This window comes from Labeo rohita, chromosome 21 (genome assembly GCF_022985175.1).
Source record: "Labeo rohita strain BAU-BD-2019 chromosome 21, IGBB_LRoh.1.0, whole genome shotgun sequence".
Classification (NCBI taxonomy): Eukaryota; Metazoa; Chordata; class Actinopteri; order Cypriniformes; family Cyprinidae; genus Labeo; species Labeo rohita.
Genome location: NC_066889.1, coordinates 10,734,232 through 10,757,902, shown reverse-complemented (window position 1 = coordinate 10,757,902; position 23,671 = coordinate 10,734,232). Strand labels below are relative to the sequence as shown.

The 23,671-nt window shown below is 34.9% G+C and overlaps 2 protein-coding genes and 3 non-coding genes across 8 annotated transcripts in view; 2 read left to right on the top strand and 3 right to left on the bottom strand.

Moving 5' to 3' along the window:
• rap1gap2b (RAP1 GTPase activating protein 2b) overlaps positions 1-23,671 on the bottom strand; it is a 76,316-nt gene that overhangs the window by 51,356 nt on the left and 1,289 nt on the right. Inside the window, exons 1-2 of one of the 3 annotated variants that reach the window (XM_051092289.1) lie at positions 10,852-11,165; positions 4,363-4,398 (exon numbers count right to left, since the gene is read on the bottom strand). In XM_051092289.1, the coding sequence (XP_050948246.1) occupies positions 4,363-4,398; positions 10,852-10,895 (80 nt within the window). In that variant the 5' untranslated portion in view covers positions 10,896-11,165. The other 2 variants (XM_051092290.1, XM_051092292.1) reach the window with 2 other exon arrangements.
• Positions 11,846-11,927, bottom strand: trnas-uga (transfer RNA serine (anticodon UGA)). The gene has a single exon. It is a non-coding gene; the product is annotated as a tRNA-Ser (tRNA).
• Positions 15,085-15,156, top strand: trnaa-cgc (transfer RNA alanine (anticodon CGC)). Its single transcript has one exon. It is a non-coding gene; the product is annotated as a tRNA-Ala (tRNA).
• On the bottom strand, positions 15,655-15,727 carry trnav-uac (transfer RNA valine (anticodon UAC)). The gene has a single exon. It is a non-coding gene; the product is annotated as a tRNA-Val (tRNA).
• The window catches only part of st6gal1 (ST6 beta-galactosamide alpha-2,6-sialyltranferase 1), a 28,975-nt gene continuing 21,176 nt past the window's right edge, over positions 15,873-23,671 (top strand). The window contains exons 1-3 of one of the 2 annotated variants that reach the window (XM_051092293.1): positions 15,873-16,464; positions 20,940-20,993; positions 21,204-21,410. In XM_051092293.1, coding sequence (XP_050948250.1) covers positions 16,453-16,464; positions 20,940-20,993; positions 21,204-21,410 — 273 coding nt within the window. In that variant the 5' untranslated portion in view covers positions 15,873-16,452. The remainder of the gene's footprint in view (positions 16,465-20,939; positions 20,994-21,203; positions 21,411-23,671) is intronic. The other variant, XM_051092294.1, reaches the window with a different exon arrangement.

Sequence of the window (23,671 nt, the reverse complement as noted above, 5' to 3'; positions counted from 1 at the left end):
GCATAATGAATATCCATTTTTATACTGTACATAATAACACTGTAATGTTTAAATTCTCTTGAATTTCAAATAATGTGGATTTTGGTTAGTTTTTTAATTGTATTTATTTAGACAAAATAGTACTGAATTTTAATATTAGCTATTTATTGATTATCAGCCATAACATGAAAATCATATATGTTTATACATCATCTGAAATCTGAATAAATAAGCTCCCCAATGATGTATGGTTTGTTAGGACAGAACAATATTTGGCTGAAATACAACTATTTGAAAATCCAGAATCTGAGGGTGCAAAAAAAGTTGTGCAAATGAAGTTTGTAACAATGCATATTACTGATTATAAATTAAGATTTGATATACACTACCGTTCAAAAGTTTGGGGTCAGTACAATTTTTATTGTTTCTTTCTTTTTTCTTTTTTTTTTAAGAAATTAATACTTTTATTCACCAAGGATGTATTAAGTTAATAATTAAAAGTTTATTAAAAGTTAATAATAAATAATTTACATTGTTATAAAATATTTATATTCTGATTAAACACTGTACTTTTTAAACTTGTTATTCATGAAAGAATCCTGAAAAAAAAATTGCAGGTTCCAAAAAATATTTGGCAGCACAACTGTTGATATTATCCAACACTGATCATTCTAATAATAAATCCGCATATTAGAATGATTTCTGAAGGATCATGTGACACTTAAGACTGGAGTAACAGCTGATAAAAATTCAGCTTTTCATCACAGGAATAAATTCTATTTTAAAGTATGTTAAAATAAAAAACATTATTTTATATTGTAAAAACATTTTGCAATATTACTGTTTTTTTTTCTATATTTTTAATCAAATAAATGCAGCCTTGATGAGCATAAGAGACTACTTTAAAGACTATTACAAGTCTTACTGACCCCAAACTTTTGAATGGTAGTATATATATATATATATATATATATATATATTAATTGATATATTTTGTTTTTACATTTACAAAATATCTTTGTGGAACATGATCTTTACTTAATATCCTAATGATTTTTGGTATAAATTAAAAATGGCAAATATACAAATATACCCATACTGCTTACGACTGGTTTTGTGGTCCAGGGTCACATATCATCTTATTAGTACTGGCCAGACAATGAATATTGTATCCCTAATGTAAATAAAACTGTATAAACTTGTAAAAATTGAACATTCTTTGAAATTAAGCAATATTTTCAAATTTTTTAGTAATGTGTTGATGGTCTGATTTTCCGTTGTCATTAACGATCTGATTCTTTCAGTGATCATCTCTAATTATAAACTCATTTTTCCTCCATTCTGGTTGTTGCTACAGATTAAAGTAGAACATACTAAAATGACAGCAAGTTGCAGCAATTTGTGTCATTCTTCACAATATTTTTAAAAAACGACTCCTTTAGGGTTTGCTAATTCAGATAAATTATATAATACCAGATGGTCTAGACATACATGGTCTACAGACATGACAAAGGACTCTAGTATTCACCTTGCCAGTGGGATTTCTAAAAATAGATATGTGGTCTACATTATCCTTCAAACACTTACAAACACAATGGAAATATTAATGACCCTCGCCTTTCATCAATTCACCTCAAAGCAAATCATGAATTGGCCTTGTGAAGGCTGATATCAGGCACAACCGGATCATTTCCATGTGTATGATCTGTAGTCACGACCCTATTCAGGGTTATGCGGTGATACACGCAAACAGAGCGATGCTCCTTTCCACTCTGATGCTCCAAGCACTTTACCAAACCACTTCATCAGAGCCTTTCAGGATCTTAAAGCGCTGTTTGTTTGTGTGTATGTGCGTGAGGATAATGCTGGAGTTGCATGTGCACCAATGAATAATAAGCTAAACCCTGTGAATGAACGGATGGATGACAAGCAGGTGGAGGACGAATCGGAACATTTGGCAAGACAGGACAGATTAACCCTTTAATGCAGTTAGCAATGAAGAGCCAGCGTTTCTAACCCTACATCACAAAACACAACTTAAAGGGAACCCCGGGTATTAAGACTAATTATAACGTAAATAATGTCTCTTACTGAAATATGTAGTAGAAAACCCATGAAAGATTTACGTTATTTATAAAAATGCACATTGTTTTATACATATTTTGGATTACAGGGGGCGCCATTATTTTGATGACATGAAATGGTTGCGCTCAGTGAGCTACTGGTGCTACCTGTTGCTTTTTTTTTACTAAAACTCAGAATAAAATATTGATACGATGCCACAGCTACTGAAAAAGCTTACAAGTGGCTATGTATATAAGTGTACACTGTAAAAAACAATTTGTTGAGTCAACTTAAAATAATTTGTAACCTGGCTGCCTTAAAATTTTAAGTTCAGTCAACTCAAAAAAGTTTATTCAACTTGAAATGTTAAATTATACTAAGTGACATTTCGATATTTGAGTTGAATCAACAGCTGGGTTACTTACCCATCTGTTAAGTTTAGCAAAGACAAATATCTAAGTTGTTACTTAGTACAACTTAACATTTCAAGTTGAATAAACTTATTTTAGTTGACTGAACTTAACATTTTAAGGCAGCAGGGTAACAAATAATTTTAAGCTGACTCAACAAATTGTGTTTTTTATTTTTTACAGCGTAGGCTTAAAACAAATGCCGTACCATCGATTTTTCCTAACAAGGAGTCTTAATGACCCGGATACTGAGTGAAATCTACGCTGAGAACCTCTTTAATATTTTGTGATGTTCATATTTAGTGATGTTCTTCAATAAAAACATCAAATATTGAGGGGAAAACTATGATTTCAGTTTTTGTCTTGATTGTATGTTTTTTGTAGCTTTTTAAGCATTTTTTAAAATTATAAAATCTGAATAATAATATAAATATTAATAATATATTAATTTATATAATTAAAGTCATCCTGCAGCCACCTTGCTAAAGGCCCAAAAACATGCTGAAGACATAAACGCACCTGGAGAGAAAATCTGTTCTGTTAAATAACGGCAAAACAATACATCAGGCTTTTAGAAATTAGTGTGCATTTATTATTTATCTAATAAAAAGGATAAAATCATGTCAGGAAACTAATACAAACATATTTTTAAGTAGAATTAGAATTCATTTTTAATATAATTATATAATATAATAATATACTATTATAATTTTTTGTCAAATCAAGGCAGAGTCACAGTTTGAACAATTTAAATGACTCTAACAAATTGGATCTTTTTAATGAACAAATGAAAAGATTCATGAATCAGTCTAATGAGCCTGTTAATAATTAACATCTGATTCAACTATTACAGAAGGTTCAAACACTCACTGATGCTCCAAAAGGAGAAACAATGCATTAAAAACCAGGGGATGAAAACTTTTTGAATTTGAAGATCAGGGTAGATTTTACTTATTTTGTTTTCTGGGAAACATGTAAGTATATTTTGTAGCTTCTAAGGGCAGTACTAAATGAAAAAAATATGATATTTAGGCAAAATAAGAAAAATGTACACCTCAGTTCAAAAGTTTTCACCCCCCAGCTTTTAATGCATCATTTTTTCTTCTGGAGTATCAGTGAGCATTTGAACCTATAATAGTTGCAAATGAGTCCCTCAGTTGTCCTCTGTGTGAAAAGATGGATCTCAAAATCATAGAGTCATTATTGGAAAGGATTCAAGTACAAAAAAAATGCTGTAAAACCAAAGAATTTGTGGGACCTGAAGGATTTTTCTGATCATTCATGTTTATGTATTAAGAATCAAGAGTATGAAAACTTTTGCACAGGGTCATTTTTATAAATTCAACTATTATTTTCTTTTGTGTACTGTATGTAAATGTTTTTTATCATGGACTTCAACTTCAAATGGACTTTTATCATGGACAAGAATTATCTTATTCGGGTAAGTACTAAATAAAAAATAACATGCATTTTGTATGATCCCTCTTATTTTGCTAATATAATTAACATGTTGCAGATTCTGCAAGGTGTATGTAAACTTTTGACTTCAATTGTATACATTCACATATGAGTTTTATTAAGATATTTGGAAAACAAATGCAAATAGAGACAACTCAGGAAATAAATGGGTCAGCTTGTTAAACAAAAGGACTGGTTGATCAAAAGGCTAAGTATATGCTTACTAATAGACAAAATGCTAAAAACCACATACAGAAAATGCTTTTCGCACAGGAACTAAGCATTTTGGTCACGCAAACCTATACCCACATCACTCCCTGCAGTTTTCTTCTGAGCAACAAGCCTCTCATTTACCTCTTTTCATGAAACACATAGATAAGAGGATACAGACTGTCAGGTTCTGTGAGAGATGGAGAGGAGAGAGGGGGTCGGCGATGCAGACAGTACTCACCGAGCACGAAGGGCGCTAATGGTAGACTTGTCCACCCTGCATTTGAAGAGAAAAAACAAGAAAGCATTAAGGATCAAGGAACAAACGTAGATGGCTGTAATTTGCTCGGTTCGACCTGTCAGCCAAACTGGCAGGATGAAAAGAACAAAAGGGGTTAAAATAAAGGACATTTTTGTTGTGTATCATCCCTGTATGATTTTGTTGTCGACACGGCTAGGTGAGCTTAATGCCCAATTAATGTAGACATGCAGGAAAGGTCACCCACCAGCACTGACAACCCACAATATCACATCAAAACATAACAGTGTTGACTTTGACTGTGTGAAAGGGTGTGGCGGTTTATTTTTATCTAGCTTGTTTTTGATATTTCACACATATCTGTGTCAGTTTCCTTCTATCAGCACAGTGAGGTTGTAGTAAAGTTTATTCACACAGACATCCTTTATATCACTTTTGCCTGATATGCACTGTCAAATTATGTTTTTGTTGTAGTCAAAAATATTCTGGGTTCAATACAAGTCATTCACTTTAAGTTGCTAGAGTTGAAATTACAACATTTTAGTGTTGAACCTGGAATATTCCTTTAATGGATGCTATTCTTGACATTTCTAACCATGGGAACGGTTATGTGCAGCAGTCCATGAGAGCACTGCTGTCAACCCCCATTACTGTAAGTAACTGCAGTTATTGTGTCTTATTTTCTTTATTATACTAGACTGATTCTCTAAAACACAACAACAGGGAATGGAATATGCTATTCAGTGAGACGATTATGTGAGACAGTTCGGTTTGATATTTTGCAAAGAAACTGACTAAGGAGGAACTTAAGTATCAAGTGTCCAAATGCTAGCAGGAGACTGTGAAAAACAATGGACCTACATTTCGCCCCACAACGGAGCAACCATTGAGTTTAAACATACATGCAATATGGAAAAAAGAGACATTTCCAGCTGCTGCACATGCCTTAGAGCATCAGACTCAGGTTATAAATGGATGTCAAAGTGAGGACTGAGTTAAAGTATTACAGATGCATGTGCATGGTTTCTTTCAGGTGCTGTGAAGCAGAGCACAGCAGAGTCCATCATCTCACTGTCCACGACAGTGAAGGAGCTTTCAGAGCTTAACGGTGTCAAAATCAGATTACATATTGTGTAAGTGTACCTCTGTATGAAGTAAGCATCTCTTATGATTGTTTGTGTGTGTGTGTGACCATCTGTTTGTGCGAGGTGACTGTTGAGGTGTCACTATTAAAAGCATGGTGTGATAGTGACTGGGTGTGGTGGAGATGTGGGTATTTCTCAGAGAGGAAGGGTGTGGATGTGTGTGTGTGTACATGAGACAGAAATTTCCCACAGCAGAAAAGCTGACACAGGCCCCCATATGAAGTTCTCATTTGTCTGCAACATATAATACAGAATTAGTACAGCGTACGAAATATTTCCTTTTACAAATAATACATATGGGGCAGCAAACACTAACTATGTTTCCATCCACCTATTTTTATGCAAATTTCGCTGGATGGAAACACAACAATGCACATCATTTTTAAAAATGCACATACAATCATATGCGCTCAACTGAGTCTGATTTGTTTATCAAAAAAACATGCACATGAACCATGATGGAAACACATTTACCAAATAAATTCCTTGATTCGCAAACAAACAAACCAAACAAAAATCTCACATGACTCTGCAGTCACAGATCATGTGACTATATAACGGGACTAACCAGTGGATTGATACATCACACAACATCTCAAATGTTATTTCAATCAGTCTGAAATGCCTAAACCAAAGAACTGTCTTACACGATTGTGTTACTCACCAGGCATCTTAACAAATGATAACATGACGAGGGTTTGCATTTATCACGGTTTGGTCAGTTACATGAATTTGCGATATTGGAGATACTCGGATGTAAACAACAGCATGGATTGCTTGGTTAATGTACAACTGAATACGCTGTTCTACTAATTTATGTTGTCTAAACCATGGAAGAAATGTGTGGAAGCTGCTAAATCATATAGAGAAGGACTTAGTAAGCAGAAAACAGTGCAATGTTTTGAGAAACTAAAGTTAATAGGTGGTAAATTTACGTACGAGCAGTATTAATTAATATATAAGTCTAATATTTCACCTACCTGACCGGAAATGATTAGAACAAACACAAATGTTGTCAAGATTTTTGCTCTGGAAATCCTAGTTCAGTTTGGCCAACCACAAACGCATTTTGTTCAAACGCCTCAGACAGTATTTTGCACTCTTCTCCTTAATTTGTTGTAATTTTTGGCAGTCTATAGTACTCCAAATGTTTTTTCTGGTCTGACCGATTAGTACAGCCCAAAACATGACAATAACTGACCATTTTCAGTGGCAATAATCAGAAAAATATGCAGGTTTTGTTTGGTTCAGTGGCAGTGTTTTCATTTAGTGCCACCAACCTTGTTGAAAAAAACAGTATATGCTGGTTAAGTAGATTTTGAAGCATGGATGCTGGTTCTAGCTGGTTTAAGATGGTCCTTAGGTGGTCATGTGCTGGTCCTAAGCTGGTCAAAACCAAATTCTTAGCCTAACTTAAAGAAACCTTAACGGTGGTTAAAACAGGTTTTAAAGACAAAATCGAACCTTCAGTCCAACACAAAAACTAATTAAATAAAAAACTAACTCTATGCCATGAACCTAATCTTCCTTCAACCAACCTCAAAGCCTAAACCTAAGTCTCAGGTCATCGCTAAGCTTAAACTTAACCATCAGCCAAACTCTAAGGCTCAAAACGCCCAATCCTCAGCCAAATGTTAAACCAAACACATAAATCACATCCTAACTCCATGCCAGAATTTAACCATCAACCTAATGCTAATCTTAAATGTAAGAGTACACTCTAAGGCTAACGTCAGAGACAAACAAACCTAACTCTTAGCCTAATGCCAAGATAAAACCTAATTCTCAGCCTCACTCAAAGAAAAAAAACTGATTCTAAGCCTAAATATAACCTGCATATTAAGTTTAAGCATAAAATGAACTCTTAGCCTAATTCTAAAGCTAAATGACTCTAACCTTCAACCTAACTCAAAGCCTAAACCTAACTCTCAGCTCATTGCTAAGCCTAAACTTAACCATCAGCCAAACGTCAGGGCTCAGTAAGCCCAATCCTCAGCCTAATATTAAATCAAACACATAAACCACATCCTAATTCTATGCCAAAACCTCTCAGGCTAACATTAAGGACAAACAAACATTAACATTAAGCTCAATTACTTAGATGAAACCTAATTCTCAGCCTAACACCAAGCTGAAATCTAAATTTAAGCCTAATGCAAAGCCTAAATCTAATCTTCAGCCTAATTTTAATGATAAAACTAACTGTACGCCTAATGTTAAACCTAACCTTCAGCTTAACACAGTCTAAACCTAATTCTAAGTCTACCTCAAAGAAAAAAAAAACTAATTCTCAGGGTAACACTAAGATATATTTGAAACGTCAGTCCAATGCAAAGCCTAAATATAACCTGCATCTTAATTTTTAAGCATAAAATTAACTCTTAGCCTAGTGCTAAAGCTAAATGTCTCTAACCTTCAACCTAACTCAAAGCCTAAACCTAACTCTCAGCTCACTGCTAAGCCTAAACTTAACCATCAGCTACACGTCAAGGCTCAGTAAACCCAATCCTCAGCCTAATATTAAATCAAACACATAAACCACATCCTAATTCTATGCCAAAACCTCTCCGGCTAACACTAAGGACAAACATACTTTAACATGAAGACTAATGCTAAGACAAAACCTAATTTTCAGCATAAGATCAAGCTGAAATCTAAATTTAAGCCTAATACAAAGCCTACATCTAATCCTCAGGTTAATTTTAAGGATAAAACTAACTATAGAAACTATAGAACCAAAAAAGTACTGGTAGGTTTAAGGGTAGGTTCAGTTAGTGCCACGTTATTACCTAGTTTTCGTAATTACTATTATGAATACAAGTATGTATATGACGAACAGGACTGAAATAAAGCGCTACAGCCAAACTATGCCTAACCATTTGTTACAAGTCCTAACACATTCTAAACCAGTCCTAACACATCTGAAGCAATTCCTAACACAAGTCCTAACAATCCTAGCAAGTCCTAACATATATATGGATTCCATGGATGCTATATATTAATTTGTTTGTTTATTCTAAACGAACGCGCGTCTGCCGCTTTAAATTCCCGAGCTAGCAGGATTGATTCTGATTGGGTGACAATGTTTTTAACGTTCATCAGCTGAAAAAAATCGCATTTTGAATGTGATTCCAACTATAACGTTTCACTGTGCCTTTATCATTATAGCCGTGGTGTGGACTCTGCTATTCTTTAATATTGAGAACGATTTTTAAAAATATATCTTTATAGTTACCTTTATATACCTTATTTTTCAACGTGGAAGCTGTTTTCTGTGAATTTGCGAGAGCTCCGCTTCATAAGGTAAGGAAATAACGACCCAGACATCTTGAAAGCATCTTGATCTTGAAAGCATCTGCTGTGTACAAACATCTGACAGACGTCTGTAAGATGTGTTTTACACACATTTTAAATCCTAAACATCTTAAAGACATCTAATAAACGAATATTTGACATCTGATATGAAACGTTCTATAGACATATCGCAGATGAGCAAACACTCTAAAAAATGTCTTGCAGATGTAAATGCAGACGTCAAACAGACGTCTCCGAGATGTACATGTGCTATCAGGGGAGAAGAATAACAAAGCGCAGTAAACCATAAAACTGTTTGCACTATAAACCAGCGTGTTCATAATTAAGACAACACATTAATATGGTAAGACACACCAGTTTGCAATATTGAGCAGCAAAACTTGCTGTTTTGCACAGCTAAAAATAGTTGGAAGTGGATGAGACTGGAAGCCAGACACATTAAATTTACAAATGGCCTCATCCGCTCTTACGGGAAATATAAGGTGGGTAGTTATCAGCCTTGGTGTGAACAGGCCTTAGGAACTCAAGCACTCTTTTGCAATTTCCAGGCATATTCTGAATGTTGTCACACTCTAGTGAACACATCAAACCACAAAAATGTCCAAATGGCATTAAAAACAGTTAAAAATAGTCTTGAAAGGAAATATGTGTTGTCAGGTAGAGATGGCATGATATAAAGGAGAAGCAAGAAAGAAACTAAAACAAGAGTGCTGAAAGCTGTAAAAGCCTCAGTGGAGAGCTGAAACGGTCGCATCATAAATAAAGCATTCACTCGCTCTGACCCCTCATAACCGTCGCCTTCATATTCACCAGTTCCCTGTGTGGTGACACACACACCATCAAAATAACATGCATAAGAGCATATAATGATAAACATACATCTACAAAACAAAATCACAAACCCACACTCGACCTATTCAACCCCACACTTACCCAACACGTGCAAAATTAAGGTTTCAAGAGGGAAGTGAGAAAGGAAATGTGAAACGCTTTCAAGCAGGACAGTGGTGAGAAATGATGTTAATGTGCACTCTAATACATCTGCGATCACTTTAAGTGATATAAGATTATGGGAAATGTTCAGCGTCTCAGTCAGAGCATCATATGGAAACCCTGGTATATGTCCAAACAATGAGAGTCACTGGGGTCCAAATTTTGAAGCCCACTGACATTCATTGTTTGAACAAAAACTGAATAAAAATAATAACAAAACACACTAAATGAGCAACATTTTCAGTTAAAGTCATTAATGATCATTCGTTTATTAGTATTATTATGTCTACAAGAAACTGACACATTGGTGAAGATGCGGTTAAGAAAGGTTTCTCTGGAAATAAGAGGAAATTGTGAATGCGTTTGAAAAAAGAAAGCGAGAAAGTGAAAAGCAGATTTAATATTGGATTTATTATAGTAATATAGCATTCGACACATTAAATGACAAAGCTGTGATTGACAGTCTTGAAAAAAAAAACAAAAAGCTTGTAAACAGTAAGACAATATCAACATCTTTTTCATACAAAGAATATATTTGCTACTCACTTAAAAAATTTCCCCATCATATTCCGCTGTGGTACAATCTGAGAAATTGTATTGTTTTATACATGGATTTCGGACTAACTTTTGCAAAGTCCTGATTCATACGAATGAGCGAAGAAAAAAAACGACACTTGAACAAACAGGCAGACCCAGACGACTAGATGCCCTCTGATTCATTTGCATACACACTACTATTACTGTGAACTGTTACGACACTCCTAATATCTTCTTCCATAGATGTCACATAGAACTACTACGAATCAATACTGTGATATTCCCCACTGTAAATCACAACACATTCAGCTTATAAATCAATGCAAAGCCATCACTGTAGAGTGCAAATGAATGCAGATTAAAAACAGCACATGCAAGCATGCTGGCAACCATAAATAAACACCGGCAAGCACATCACAGGGCATCTGGCAGACATTTCCACATAGCTGACAGCTGATGCTGTTCCACATGAGCAACGTACCATCCAAATCCACCGAAGGATACGCTCCTCTTCCTCCTCAGCATGGTCCCTCTTTATTCGCCTCTAACTCCAATTCGTCTTCCTCTCCCTCCTCACTGTCTCTCTTGTATCGTCCCTCTGTGCTGGTGTTTCAGTATCTCACAATCACTCTTTATGTTTCCACTCTCACTCTCTCGTGTGCATCTCTCTCGCTCTCTCTATGAAATGATTTTATTCTCCACCCTCTTTCTCACCCTTTGTGTATGTGTGACAGTTTGGGGTTCTCGCACCTGCTGTGTCACTCCCTCTCACTTCAGCGCACAACTCCACACATGTTAAGAGTAGAAGAGAGGGTGGAGGAGGAAGAGAGGAGTGGCTGAACACAGTATTTTTCTTTTTTTTAATCTCATTCTCTCTAGAGACTCTCTGGGCCTTCCGTCTGCTGGAATATTAAATATGAGATATGGCTGCCCGATAAGGCTTTATAAGTGAAAGTGATTATAAAAAAATACAATAGAACCATATGACAGTCAGTTATTATTATGACCTAAATTAACTAACCCTGTATGAATTTCAAGAAATCCATTATGCATTTGATCTCACAATACAACATTAACATAAAAAGGCTGGCAGTGATCTGATATGTGGCTCTAAACGGTACCCATTGTGAAAGCAGTAATTGTCTCGATTTGCTAATAAGAACTACATTACTAATAATAATTACTTCAGCGCCCCCTTTTGGCAAGATCAATTTAGATACACGATTCTTTCAGTTTACTAAAACGCTCAGCCACTGAAAAGTTCAGACTTTCAGAGGTCATCAGAAAAGACAAGCTTCTAATTAAATAAACATATATATTCCTTATAACAACAAAAAATAAAACCATAAAATTCTTCGAGAATATATGCTTTTTAGTCTTTTGTCGTGCATGAACTGTGTCTTGAAAATCAATATATAAAAACAAAAATACATATCAGATGTGTGGGTCCAGAAACAGGAAAATAAATGCATTTCCGCTGCGAGCAGGGTTCGAACCTGCGCGGGGAGACCCCATTGGATTTCAAGTCCAACGCCTTAACCACTCGGCCATCGCAGCTTACCACTACGCCACAAACGTATGGTATAGAACCTCTCGTATCGCAACGCCATCACACACTTTACTGATTTCTCGCTCCCTTTTTTTTTATTTTCTTCCTTTAATCATTATCGAATTCAAAATGAATGCAAGAAAATATTCCCCTTAGAATTCTGCACAAAGTGTTCCCTGCTTTTGGTAATTAGGTTCATTTAATGTACATCGAGTTTACCAACTTTGGTTACCTGGCTGGTGTAATATTTTGATGACATGCACTGAAATCCCTATTTGAGATTTTAAGGATCCAAGTTCTTTACATAAAAACGTTTTCCCTGAAAATTTGAGTTAAAATAGATCGAAAAAGTGCGATTAAAAAGACACGAGGTTGTGAAACGCATTGCACCGGAAATGAAATGTTAACTCGTTCCCGGATTTTGGCCTACAAAAATACGTCATCCCTGTAGAACTCTATTACTTCTAAGTACTTCTTACCAGCCAGTCATATTTCTTTCTACCTAATTTATACAAATAATGAAGCATGAATATGCATATTTTAGTTATATTACAGAAGAAATTTATTACGATACTAATATTCATGATGAGCTTTTATTTTGTCAGAAAACTTAAGGTGAGGTATTTCTGCGTTATAGTGTCACCTAGAGGAATTACAAAAATATAGACAATTTTCAAACAACCCGGTTATTCTTAGCCTTACAATATTTTACTATTTTTTCTAGGGCTTGATAGTAAAGAGCCAACGTGTGGCAAAAACTACAGTTTAGCTTGCCTGTTTAAAAGCTTAAGTTTGGCGTCTTGATTGTAACTCAAACCTTCCAAAACTCCTTCATCTTTTAAAAGCATCGCCAGTGTTGACCCTTATTTTACCTCGTTGTCTGTCTCTGTGTACTTTGGCAAGTTTTCAAAATCCAGTAAACGTCCTTTCAACCATGCAGGGCTATTTTGAGACTATAAATGTTTGTGTTATTTTTAGTCAAGGTTAGTTAATTTTTGCTCATATATAGAGTTACTGATCTTAAATTACTTACTTAAATACCGTAAAAAAAATATATATAGTCCACTTTGTCCCTGACACCGACAAAAGGCACATAGCAATTGCACAAATATAATACAAGTTAATTATGTTTGAAAACAATGTTACTATCAACTAGGAATATGCAGCCCTGTTTATTTAAGTATAGGCCTATACAGCCATCTAGTGGTTACATGGTATTACAGATGGTAAATGTTGCATAATTTAAAAGTAAAAATTTAGTACGTAACTAACTAAATAAAAACCTGGCTAATGCTCAGACCACCGCTAAAAAGGCCACCTATCCATGAATCTCTAGTAATGTTCCTATAATTGCAAATAATTAAATTTAAATAAAATAACCGATGAAAATATTAATTATTGACAGGGGAATTGAAAAAAAGGGGCTTTTCCAAAAAGTCAGTATTGTATGTTTAATTCTGTCACTCATTATTTTAACACACATTCTTGTATTCTGTCTGGACTATGATACTCCACCCAAAAAAATAAAATTCTCCCATCATTTATTTTCCTGATGCTGGTTTTAGTGCATTTTAGTGCATATAATGCAAGTGTATGAGCCCACTAAAACACACACAAAGGGAAAATGATGGTAAAGTTTAAAATATTAGTATTCTCTCTCTCTCTCTCTCTCACACACACACACACACACACACACATGTTGTGTTTACATGTTTTATGGGGACATTCCATAGGCGTAATGGTTTTTATACTGTACAAACCATATTTTCTATCGCCCTACACCTAAACCTAGCCCTCACAGGAGACTGTGCACACTTTTACTTACTCAGAAAAACTCATTCTGCATGATTTATAAGCCTGTTTCCTCATGGGGACCTCACAAATGTCCCCACAAGGTAAAAATTTACTGGTATTACTATCCTTGCGGGGACATTTGGTCCCCATAACGTGATAAATACCAGGTGCACACACACACACAGAAACACACAGAAATGAACTGATAAAAATGCAGCAGAGCAAATTTTGAGAATATGTGGAATAAAATGAATAAATGGAAAAATACAAAAAGAATCTCTCTCACAAACACAGACACACTCAGAAATTAACTGGTAAAACTGCAACAGAAAATTTTGAGAATATATGAGATGGGGAGAGCAATTTTCTTGTATTTTAATGTTTAATTGTATATATGCAAGCTCATATGACAAAAAGTAGTCTTTTAGAATGTCTAAATGTATATCTAAAAGCAAAACCTAATAAAATATGTAAAAAACAAAAACAAAAAAACAATGGTCATCCAAAAGCCTCTCACTTAAAAAAAAAGTATTTTAAAAGTGTTCACTCTGTTTTAATGTGAAATGTTGCATTTATTAAAAAATAATATTAAAATATATTATATAAGTAAATATATATTAATTCTAATGGGAAAAATAGCTCATTAAAATGGTATAAATATTGCATATTGTCATTAAATCCCCTCAAAATTATTAAACAAAAATATAAATATAAAAATATGATTTTCCTGAAAAACCAAAAAGTTACATTTTAAGGCTTCGGTCACTTTTGACCACGAAGGAGCCAAGTGTGACTCCTAAACTTAAGTATCATTTCTGAGTACTTTTCACACCTCTGAATATACTCGCCAGGCCGAGTTTTACCTGCCTTTGGTGCTTGGCAAATGTTAATTTTTGACCCTGGCTGAGACGCTAAGGATGTCCCGCACACAGACGCTGGATGGCGCTATTAGCAGCACTTGCAGAGCTGTAGAAAGTAACACGCAGAAAATGCATTTAAAAAATAGCATCTTACACTTGGCCAGAGTATCTGGTTCAAACCAACCAATGTGCTGGCTGGAGAAAAAATCCTGTCAGCAAATTTCGTTATTTATTTTGCGTTATTGTAATTTCGTGTGCGATTAGTTGGATGGCGTGAGAGCGTTAAGCTAGTGTGTAACTTTTAAGTGCATTAATTGTAGAAAACGTTGAGTTATTTAACGGTAAATGTTTTTAATCTAACGATTTTACCAGTAAAAGTTTATTTTTGTTGCTACAAACTTGCTGGGAAAAACTAAAAACGACTTCACTAAAAATGAAGCCATATTGCTGTCGAGTAACATGGGACGTTCTTCTATTTTTAGAATAAATTCACTAACCCTTTACGTCACGTGGGGATGTAGCTCAGTGGTAGAGCGCATGCTTCGCATGTATGAGGTCCCGGGTTCAATCCCCGGCATCTCCACTCTTTTTTTCGGCAATACATTAATTAAATCGTCGTTTTTTTCTGCTAGTGAATACAATTTAATCATACTCTTTTAAAGCATATTTTATAATATGCCCTAACCCTAACTTCAATACGGTTTAATTTTACAAAATGTATCGCGTTTAACAAACTGTGATCCTACAACTGCATCCAAAAGTATCACATGTAACTCCAGCAAAGACAAAACTGTCAGCTTGATACACAACTTTTACATCACCAGAATTCAGAAGAAAATCCAAGAGTATTGTATTTAATACTAATCTTTGGATTTTAAAAATGCAGGAGCTGACCGGATCATTTTATAATAAACTTAAGAGTAACAAATGCTGACCATTAAATAAAAAAGATTAGTAGATATAACTATTTTTTCTTCAGTTAAAACCTAAAGAAAATAGGTAAACACCTATGTGCAAGTAAAGCTAAATGTGTCCTATAACGCCATAATATGATAGCGTAGTACTTAGTGTTTAAAAATGATGGTTCCACTGGGGCTCGAACCCAGGACCTTCTGCGTGTAAAGCAGACGTGATAACCGCTACACTATGGAACCCGTGTGCACAAATTACAACGGTGTGCAATATTAAAGGTGATGTCATTCTACTGACCCTGAGATTTCATTCACCACAGCAGCTAAACAAATACGATTAAACACGAATAACATGTAGGCTGACATATACTATAGTATTTTAACGAAACGATAAATAATGCTACATTGTGCCTGACAGCACTGACTGAACGGGTAAATTCATGCTGAAGAAACTAAGCGCGTGGAATATTTTTCTAACGTTACATTCTAAATGTTTACTGATTAGTTTTACCACACGATGCCATATGTGGGTTTTGCCTGTTTGTAGTGAGAAGCTCAAACATTATAAGTAGTTGTGGTAAAAAAAAAAGCGCTTTCGAAACCGCTGCATTCACATCCGCAGTCGAATGAAACAGAACCTCTCAGACAGCTTATTTCGCTAGAGACACCGACTGAACAACCAACCAACCAGCTCTGTGTCTGTCCATATTATTATGCAGTATGTAAACATGGCGGTTTATCAACATGCATCACTGCAAAATGATCATCTATATATAGATGTCGCGTCGTAGAGCATCTCTTCGAAAGGTAAAAGGAAAAGTCTTATCGTGATTTCGCTTATTATACCAAGGGATTATACAATATAGCTTTTTAGTAGCTTTTCTTTATGCATAAAATATCTAAAATGCCAAGACCGGACACTGGAGGAAACTGACTGAACCACCCAAGAATAAAGCATCGGAAAAAATATGGGATACAAGGTAGGCATGCATTTTATATTTGTCTCATCCACGCAGCATAATTTCTCAATGCATTTAGACGTGTTTGGGATTATTTATCTAAAACAATATTGCTGCTGTTTAAATCCCTAGATGTTCGGTGCATGCATTTAAAAAAAAATCTGAAAAATGCCAACCCACCATATATATATAGTTATTTCTATATTTACACTGCGTGTTATGTAAAACAGAATGCGGCTGGATAAATCAGGCCTGTGCATAGTTATTTTTTTATATGAACACTCTCATGTCCCATCCAAACTTACCAAGGCCTTATTGTCTGATAGTCATATTACATATTATGTGCAGACAGTTTGTTTGCATATAGCTTTGCTTGTATCTTTAAGACGTTGCCCAATTTGTATTTGTTTATTTGTACAATTAAGAACACAATACAATACAAACACAAAGCAAATATAACAGCTTAGGTAATTTATTCATAATATATTAATCATTCATTTGTAAAGTATCTGAGTTGGCAAGCTCAGAGATGTTCCTCTATTAAATTGACAACATATCAGTCTATTTTAGATAACATTTGTTATATCATAGTTCTTATTAGGAAATTTTCAAAATTCTTAGTACAAACTGATTACATCTGTAACACAACTAGTCATTCTCTAAAACCAGATATCATGCTTTTATTACACATAATCACTTTTTACAATCATTTCAAAACACAAGTTTATTGTAACATGATATGAGAACATTTAGCTTAATTAAATTTGGTCAAATCTACATGAAATATAGCAAGATGGTTGAAATCACCCCTTTCTGAACGAATTAAATATTTTACAGTAACGCAGGCTACAGCTGCCACATTAAAAATACACTTACTTACGTAACTAACTATAATGAACACATACAAAATTTATAATCTATAATGTTCAGTGTGCTAGTCTGTTTTGTGCTTGAACAGTCTGCTGCTAAAACAGTAAATGTTCTCACCATATGACTGAATCTATACTGTAGATGACCTTTTCAGATAAAGAGTTGTAGTAATTTGACGCTTTCTACCAGAGTAAAGCTTTCGTATACAGTATCATTGGCGTAACGTAAAATGCCTGTATTTTATGCAACAGTTATCTGTCATCTGCCTCTCTTCTTCAGATGCATCTCTGATCAGTCTGAAGGTTTTGTGGTCTTTCATTTTCACGCACACAAACTTTGAAAACTGCTTTACACAGTTGCAAACTTGTTCTACAGAATCTTTATCTATAGAGTTCTATAAATGTACCCAACAGTTTGTGCTCTTTGTAGTGATGCGTATTTTCACAGATGACGTGAATTAAATGTAATATTTGCCAAATACACAGATGTTTACATGAAGCAACAAACACTTTTCATGTACTGTGTGATACAGTGCAATCTGTACAAGAATAAAGTTCAACATAACCCAATACTAGTTAAATACCATTAAATTGGGTCATGGTGTAAACTTTTAGCAGTGTTTCAATAAACATTGCGACTATAGTAAAAAAAAAAAGACTTGTGAGCATTAGTGGAACTGAAGGCGTCAGAATAAACACGAAACATGCCACACATTGCCAAATGCCAGCTCCTGCAGCCTTTCGAATCGCTTTTGCGCTACTTTGATGTCATGCATTACAGTGATGTGGCTTCGGCACTGTCTCAGGTCAGAAAGAAAATTTGTAACCGGCATGCATAGCTTCAATTCAGCCGCCGATCGGTCTGTGCAGTGCTACATGAAGACAAACACACCGAATGACTCTGTTGTTTTTGTCATATGATGATATTATATCATCTGATACTGTTGCATTTGCTACACCTTACAAGACTCTCAATGATGCTCTTTTATACCCTGATGAAATCTTGTTAGTTGGTATGTGGTGGTTTTCATTTTGTAAGGCTGAAAGCCCTAATTTCAAAGACTTTTTATCTTTTAAATCCTACTTTGAATGCCACTACCATTTTAGCATTGTGCTGGGCACCTGTAGGTATTAATTGATAAACACTCTTCACACATCATGTTTATATGGGCCATTCTACAGAATTGGTGCGAACTGCTGTCCCGCAACCAAAAAACACATTTAAAAAGCATTGAAGTATTCAGATCTTAGTTGTTTACTATTATCTATTGAAACACACAATAATATGTAAAATATCAGTAAACTTAAAGGAGAAGTCCACTTCCAAAGCAAAGATTCACATATAATGTACTCACCCTCTTGTCATCCAAGATGTTCATGTCTTTCTTTCTTCAGCCGTAAAGAAATTATGTTTTTTGAGGAAATTATTTCAGCATTTTTCTACATATAATGGACTGGTATGGTGCCCCAATTTTAAACTTCCAAAATGCAGTTTAAAAACGATCTCAAATGCGGTTGTAAACGATCCCAGCCGAGGAAGAAGGGCCTTAGAAATAATACAATTTGTATACTTATTATTTTCAAATGCTCGCTTGCCTTGCGTTCCTTGAACTCTGTGTATTCTGGCTCAAGACAGTTAGGGTATGTCGAAAAACTGATCATATTTTCTCCCTCAACTTTCAAAATTATCCTACATCGCTGCAGAAGTACCGACCCAGTCTTTGCAAAGTGAACATGCAAAGAAGATCAAACACCCTCAACAAAAAAGGTAAAACAGTGATATATGATGATTTTGAAGTTAAGGGAGAGCATGAGATGGGAGTTTTTCGACATACCATAACTGTCATGAACTAGAGAAAAACAGTCCAGGCAGAGTAAGACAAGATGTGCGTTTGACATTAAAAAGTATATAAATTGTATTATTTTTATTTTTTGGGATCGTTTAAAGCCACATTTAAACTGCATTTTGGAAGTTCAAACTCCATATCAGTCCATTATATGGAGAAAAATGCAGAAATGTTTTCTTTAAAAAACATAATTTCTTCACGACTGAAGAAAGAAAGACATGAACATCTTGGATGACAAGGGGGGGTGAGTACATTATATGTGAATCTTTGTTTTGGAAGTGGACTTCTCCTTTAATATGTATAAAATTATCATTTAGTGAGTACTTTCAATTGGGAGGTGCCTGTCCTGAACCCTAACCCCTAAATTTCAACTCCTGATTCTTTTAAAAATGGAAAAGTTTAAAAAATATATTTATTTTATATTTACTTTGTAAATTATTAAGCTTTATGTAAAAAATGTGCATTTTTCATGTCACTACCAAAACAGTGTATGTTTTAGTCCATTGGCTGAGACTGATTTTAACTACAGATCTAAATTTATGATCAGGAAATATTCCTGTGTCCCTCTCTCTCATAGCTACAAGGTGTGAGTAGATATGCCACATTATTTTAAGGTAAATATGTTCAAAAATCAGTGTGTAACTGTAAGGAACGTCACTACCGAACAACTTTTTTGCAATTAAGCACACTTTTTTGGGAGTTATTCCATAACGTTTAGTTTTTATATGTGTACCGCTGTTCAGAACTGTGCTAGTTAACCATGTACTGATTAGCATCTTTGAGCTGGCTTCAAAAGTATCAAAAATTTTCACTACCAAAACATTTGGTGACATTTCTGTAGTAACATCTTTGGTTTTTTGGGTGTTATTCTATAAAACTGTTGCTACTGAAACAGTCATGACGATCATTGTTTGGGTAGTGACAAAAGGGAGCACATAATTTGGAGGAAATAAACAAAAATTTAATACAGTTATGCAATTTTTTTGTATTTTAGTATGTTTTCGTAGTGTTTTAGTATGCAAATTTAAATTCTGTAATGTGATCGCTACCAAAGCATTACTGTCACTACCAAATATGTGCAGTCACTATCAAAACATGGGATGTTTTGTCAAAAACAAATTATCAACTAAGATGTTATGATAGTTGTTGGTTCAATGTATATTTAAACTACTGAATCCTTAACTTTGAAATCAGTATGATCAACTTGCCTTTTACAAAGAAACCTCATAAATCACACTTGAAATATTGTTAAAAATGTAATTGTTATTGATTTACCTCTGAAAAAAATGTAATAAAGGCAATAAATATATTTACAATATAACAGCAAAATCTTAACAGGTCAATATAACCCTTCTAATGAAATGATTATTACTGTGTTTCAGTAGTGACAAATTTGGGGAGAGGACAAATATTACAAAAATTTCCAAAAATAGTATATGAGAATTAACTGCACAAATACTAGAAATGTGTACCTTGGATATTATACAATTTGCATACACACATATTTTTTGAAAAAAGACACTTTTTCTTTTTTTGAAAAAGACACATTTTCAACTTTGGACCAATTCTATAAAATGGCCCATATATTAAGTTTTTGTTACTAGTGTTCTGTGTAACTATTTTTATTTATTTATTTATTTTTTTATATTTCCTTTATTCATAGAGGAATTATTTAAATAATAATATTCTGTACAAAAGTATTACTTCAAATGGTCTTTTTTAGGCCAACCCCTATGGAACTACCACAATTTATTAAACTAATTTGTCTGCTCCCTTTAAGGTCTTGGCTGCAAGAAAATCTAGAGATTTCCAATGTACCCCTGCTTGCTTGAATGTAGGCCAACTGAAGTTACTTATTACAGCATTTTACATATTTAACCTTTTAGCCTTTTCCTTCAAACTAATTTCTAACCTGACAAGGACTTCAAAGTAAATATTTGACTGTTTTAAACTGAATCCATGCGTATGCTTCTATGTATCTGCCAACTCCTTTTGCAGAGGACATCCTTTAATTTTCTAATATTGTCTGTGATGAATTATCCAGATCCCAGGGGCTGCCATGGATCGTGTTAGCCTACTTTGGCGGTTGAGGCGCCGGGCCCGTCGAGGGGCCCTGTGCATGGCGTTGTTCTGTATGACTATGGCTCTCCTGTACACCTTTTGCGCTGAAAACAGCATACCTGTCACCGATGCCATTTTCGGGGTGAAGGCGAGAACTCGAGCTCAGCCAAGAGCGCACACAATTGTTAAGGTAAATCATGGAGATAAAAGGAGGATTCCTTTCATCACATTGCCTGTTGTTCTGAACAATAGTGCTGTACATATGGTTCCATTGTCCCAAAATCAATGGGATTTTAGTGGCTGAAATAAGGTCTGTGGTTAAGACAAGCCCAAGTTTTTACATTTTATTCTATGACAAACATTAGCAAACCACCACTTGTGGTTTTTTTAAGCTTTTTACGTGTCTTTTAAAAACCTAAAACTTTCCAACTTGTAGTCTTTAAATAAATACTGATAGGGTTGTTGGAAGCTTAAAGGAGTAGTTCACTTCCAAAACAAAAAATTACAGATAATGTACCCACCCCATTGTCATCCAAGATGTTCATGTCTTTCTTTTTCAGTCGTAAAGAAATTATGTTTTTTTGAGGAAAACATTTCAGCATTTTTCTCCATATAATGGACCTCTATGGTGCCCCTGAGTTTGAACTTCCAAAATGCAGTTTAAATGCAACTTCAAAGGGCTCTAAATGATCCCAGCTGAGGAAGAAGGGTCTTATCTAGCGAAACAATTGGTTATTTTCTAAAAAAAAAAAATAAAAAAAAGACAATTTATATACTTTTTAACCGCAAACACTTGTCTAGGTCTGCGTGAACTGTTTATTTCCCGTTCAATACATTTTGCTTATGTCGAAAAACTCTCATGTCATTTTCTCCTCCAACTTCAAAATCGTCCTAAAACACCGCAGAATTACCGACCCAGTATTTACAAAGTGAACACGCAAAGAAGGTCAAACACCCTTTACAAAAAAAAGGTAAAACAGCGATGTAGGACAATAAGGGGCACCATAGTAGTCCATTATATGGAGTAAAATCCTGAAATGTTTTTCTCAAAAAACATATTTCTTTACGACTGAAGAAAGACATGAACATCTTGGATGACAAGGTGGTGAGCACATTATCTATATTTGTTCTGGAAGTGAATTACTCATTTAATAGTGGCCGAAGTCATGTAACTATGGTGTAATTTACTTATTGCCTACCATTCGACCTTTGCTCCTGGGATTGATAAACACTGTAATCATTTGCTTCAATTATCTTGATGAACAAACATCTAAGAATCAAACTTTTGTTGGCCACAGAGCTTATTTTGAGAGAGCGCATCTGATTTTTATCATATCTTGACATCCAACCTGTTTTAACGTTTATGACTGTTATAGCACCAGCTTTGGTCCGATCTCCTCAAAATGTTGCATGCTTGTTTAGAATCACCTGTCCGTTGTGCTCACCAGGTTTCGTGAAGTTTCGAGTAGTTAATTATTCTACTCTATAGGCCAGGGGTGCTCAATCCTGCTCCTGGAGATCTACCTTCCTGCAGAGTTCAGCTCCAACCCTGATCGAACACACCTGAACCAACTAATTAGGATCTGAAGGAGCACTTGATAATTACAGACAGAGGTGTTTGGTCAGGGTTACAACTAAACTCTGCAGGAAGGTAGATCTCCAGGAGCAGGATTGAGCACCCCTGACCTAGAGAGTCCAGAGAATTGTACCACAGTGTTTTTTTTCCAGATTGAACGATAAACCTAGGACTAGTTTGCAAAAGCATTTTTTTTCTTACATAGAGGCAAAGTTGTCCGGAATGAGGAGTTCTTTCATATGATACAAATACTGTATGTGCGAAAAAACGCACAATGTACAGTCGTTTACTCTAGGGCTGCAAGATTAATCAAATGCGATTTCCACGCGCATTTTGTAAGTAAAGCCGGTTCTGTAATCAGCAGTAAATCTCCACAACTGCTTTCAGATGGAGCAGCAATTACTACATAGATCCGTAGTTCACTGATAGGTTATGAAAAAAAAATTGCAGACGATATTATTGCGCGATTATTTAAACTGAAAGACAGCTTTTGTGTAGCTTCTCAGTGAACTATGGCTCTGTGTAGAAATCTGTATGCATGTGAAAATACCACATTCAATAACATGTTTTTACTCCAAACTCACTTTAGAACGTCAGTTGAGTTCTAAGCATTGATAAACGCATTGCATTATAAATATACTTTATTATAATGATTTATTATAATCATAATAATAAGAACTCAGATAAACCCTCTGCGCCCTCTAGCATTCGGATGAACATTTACTGCTAATCACAGAACCTGTGGCACTTTGGATCAAGCCTGTGGATTTTTCATCTTGATAGGACAAATGGTTGTGTAGGTATAACCATTTTTACCAATATACCAACATTTTTTTTTTATAGCGCCAACAAGTGGCCAAGCTCTACGATTTTTG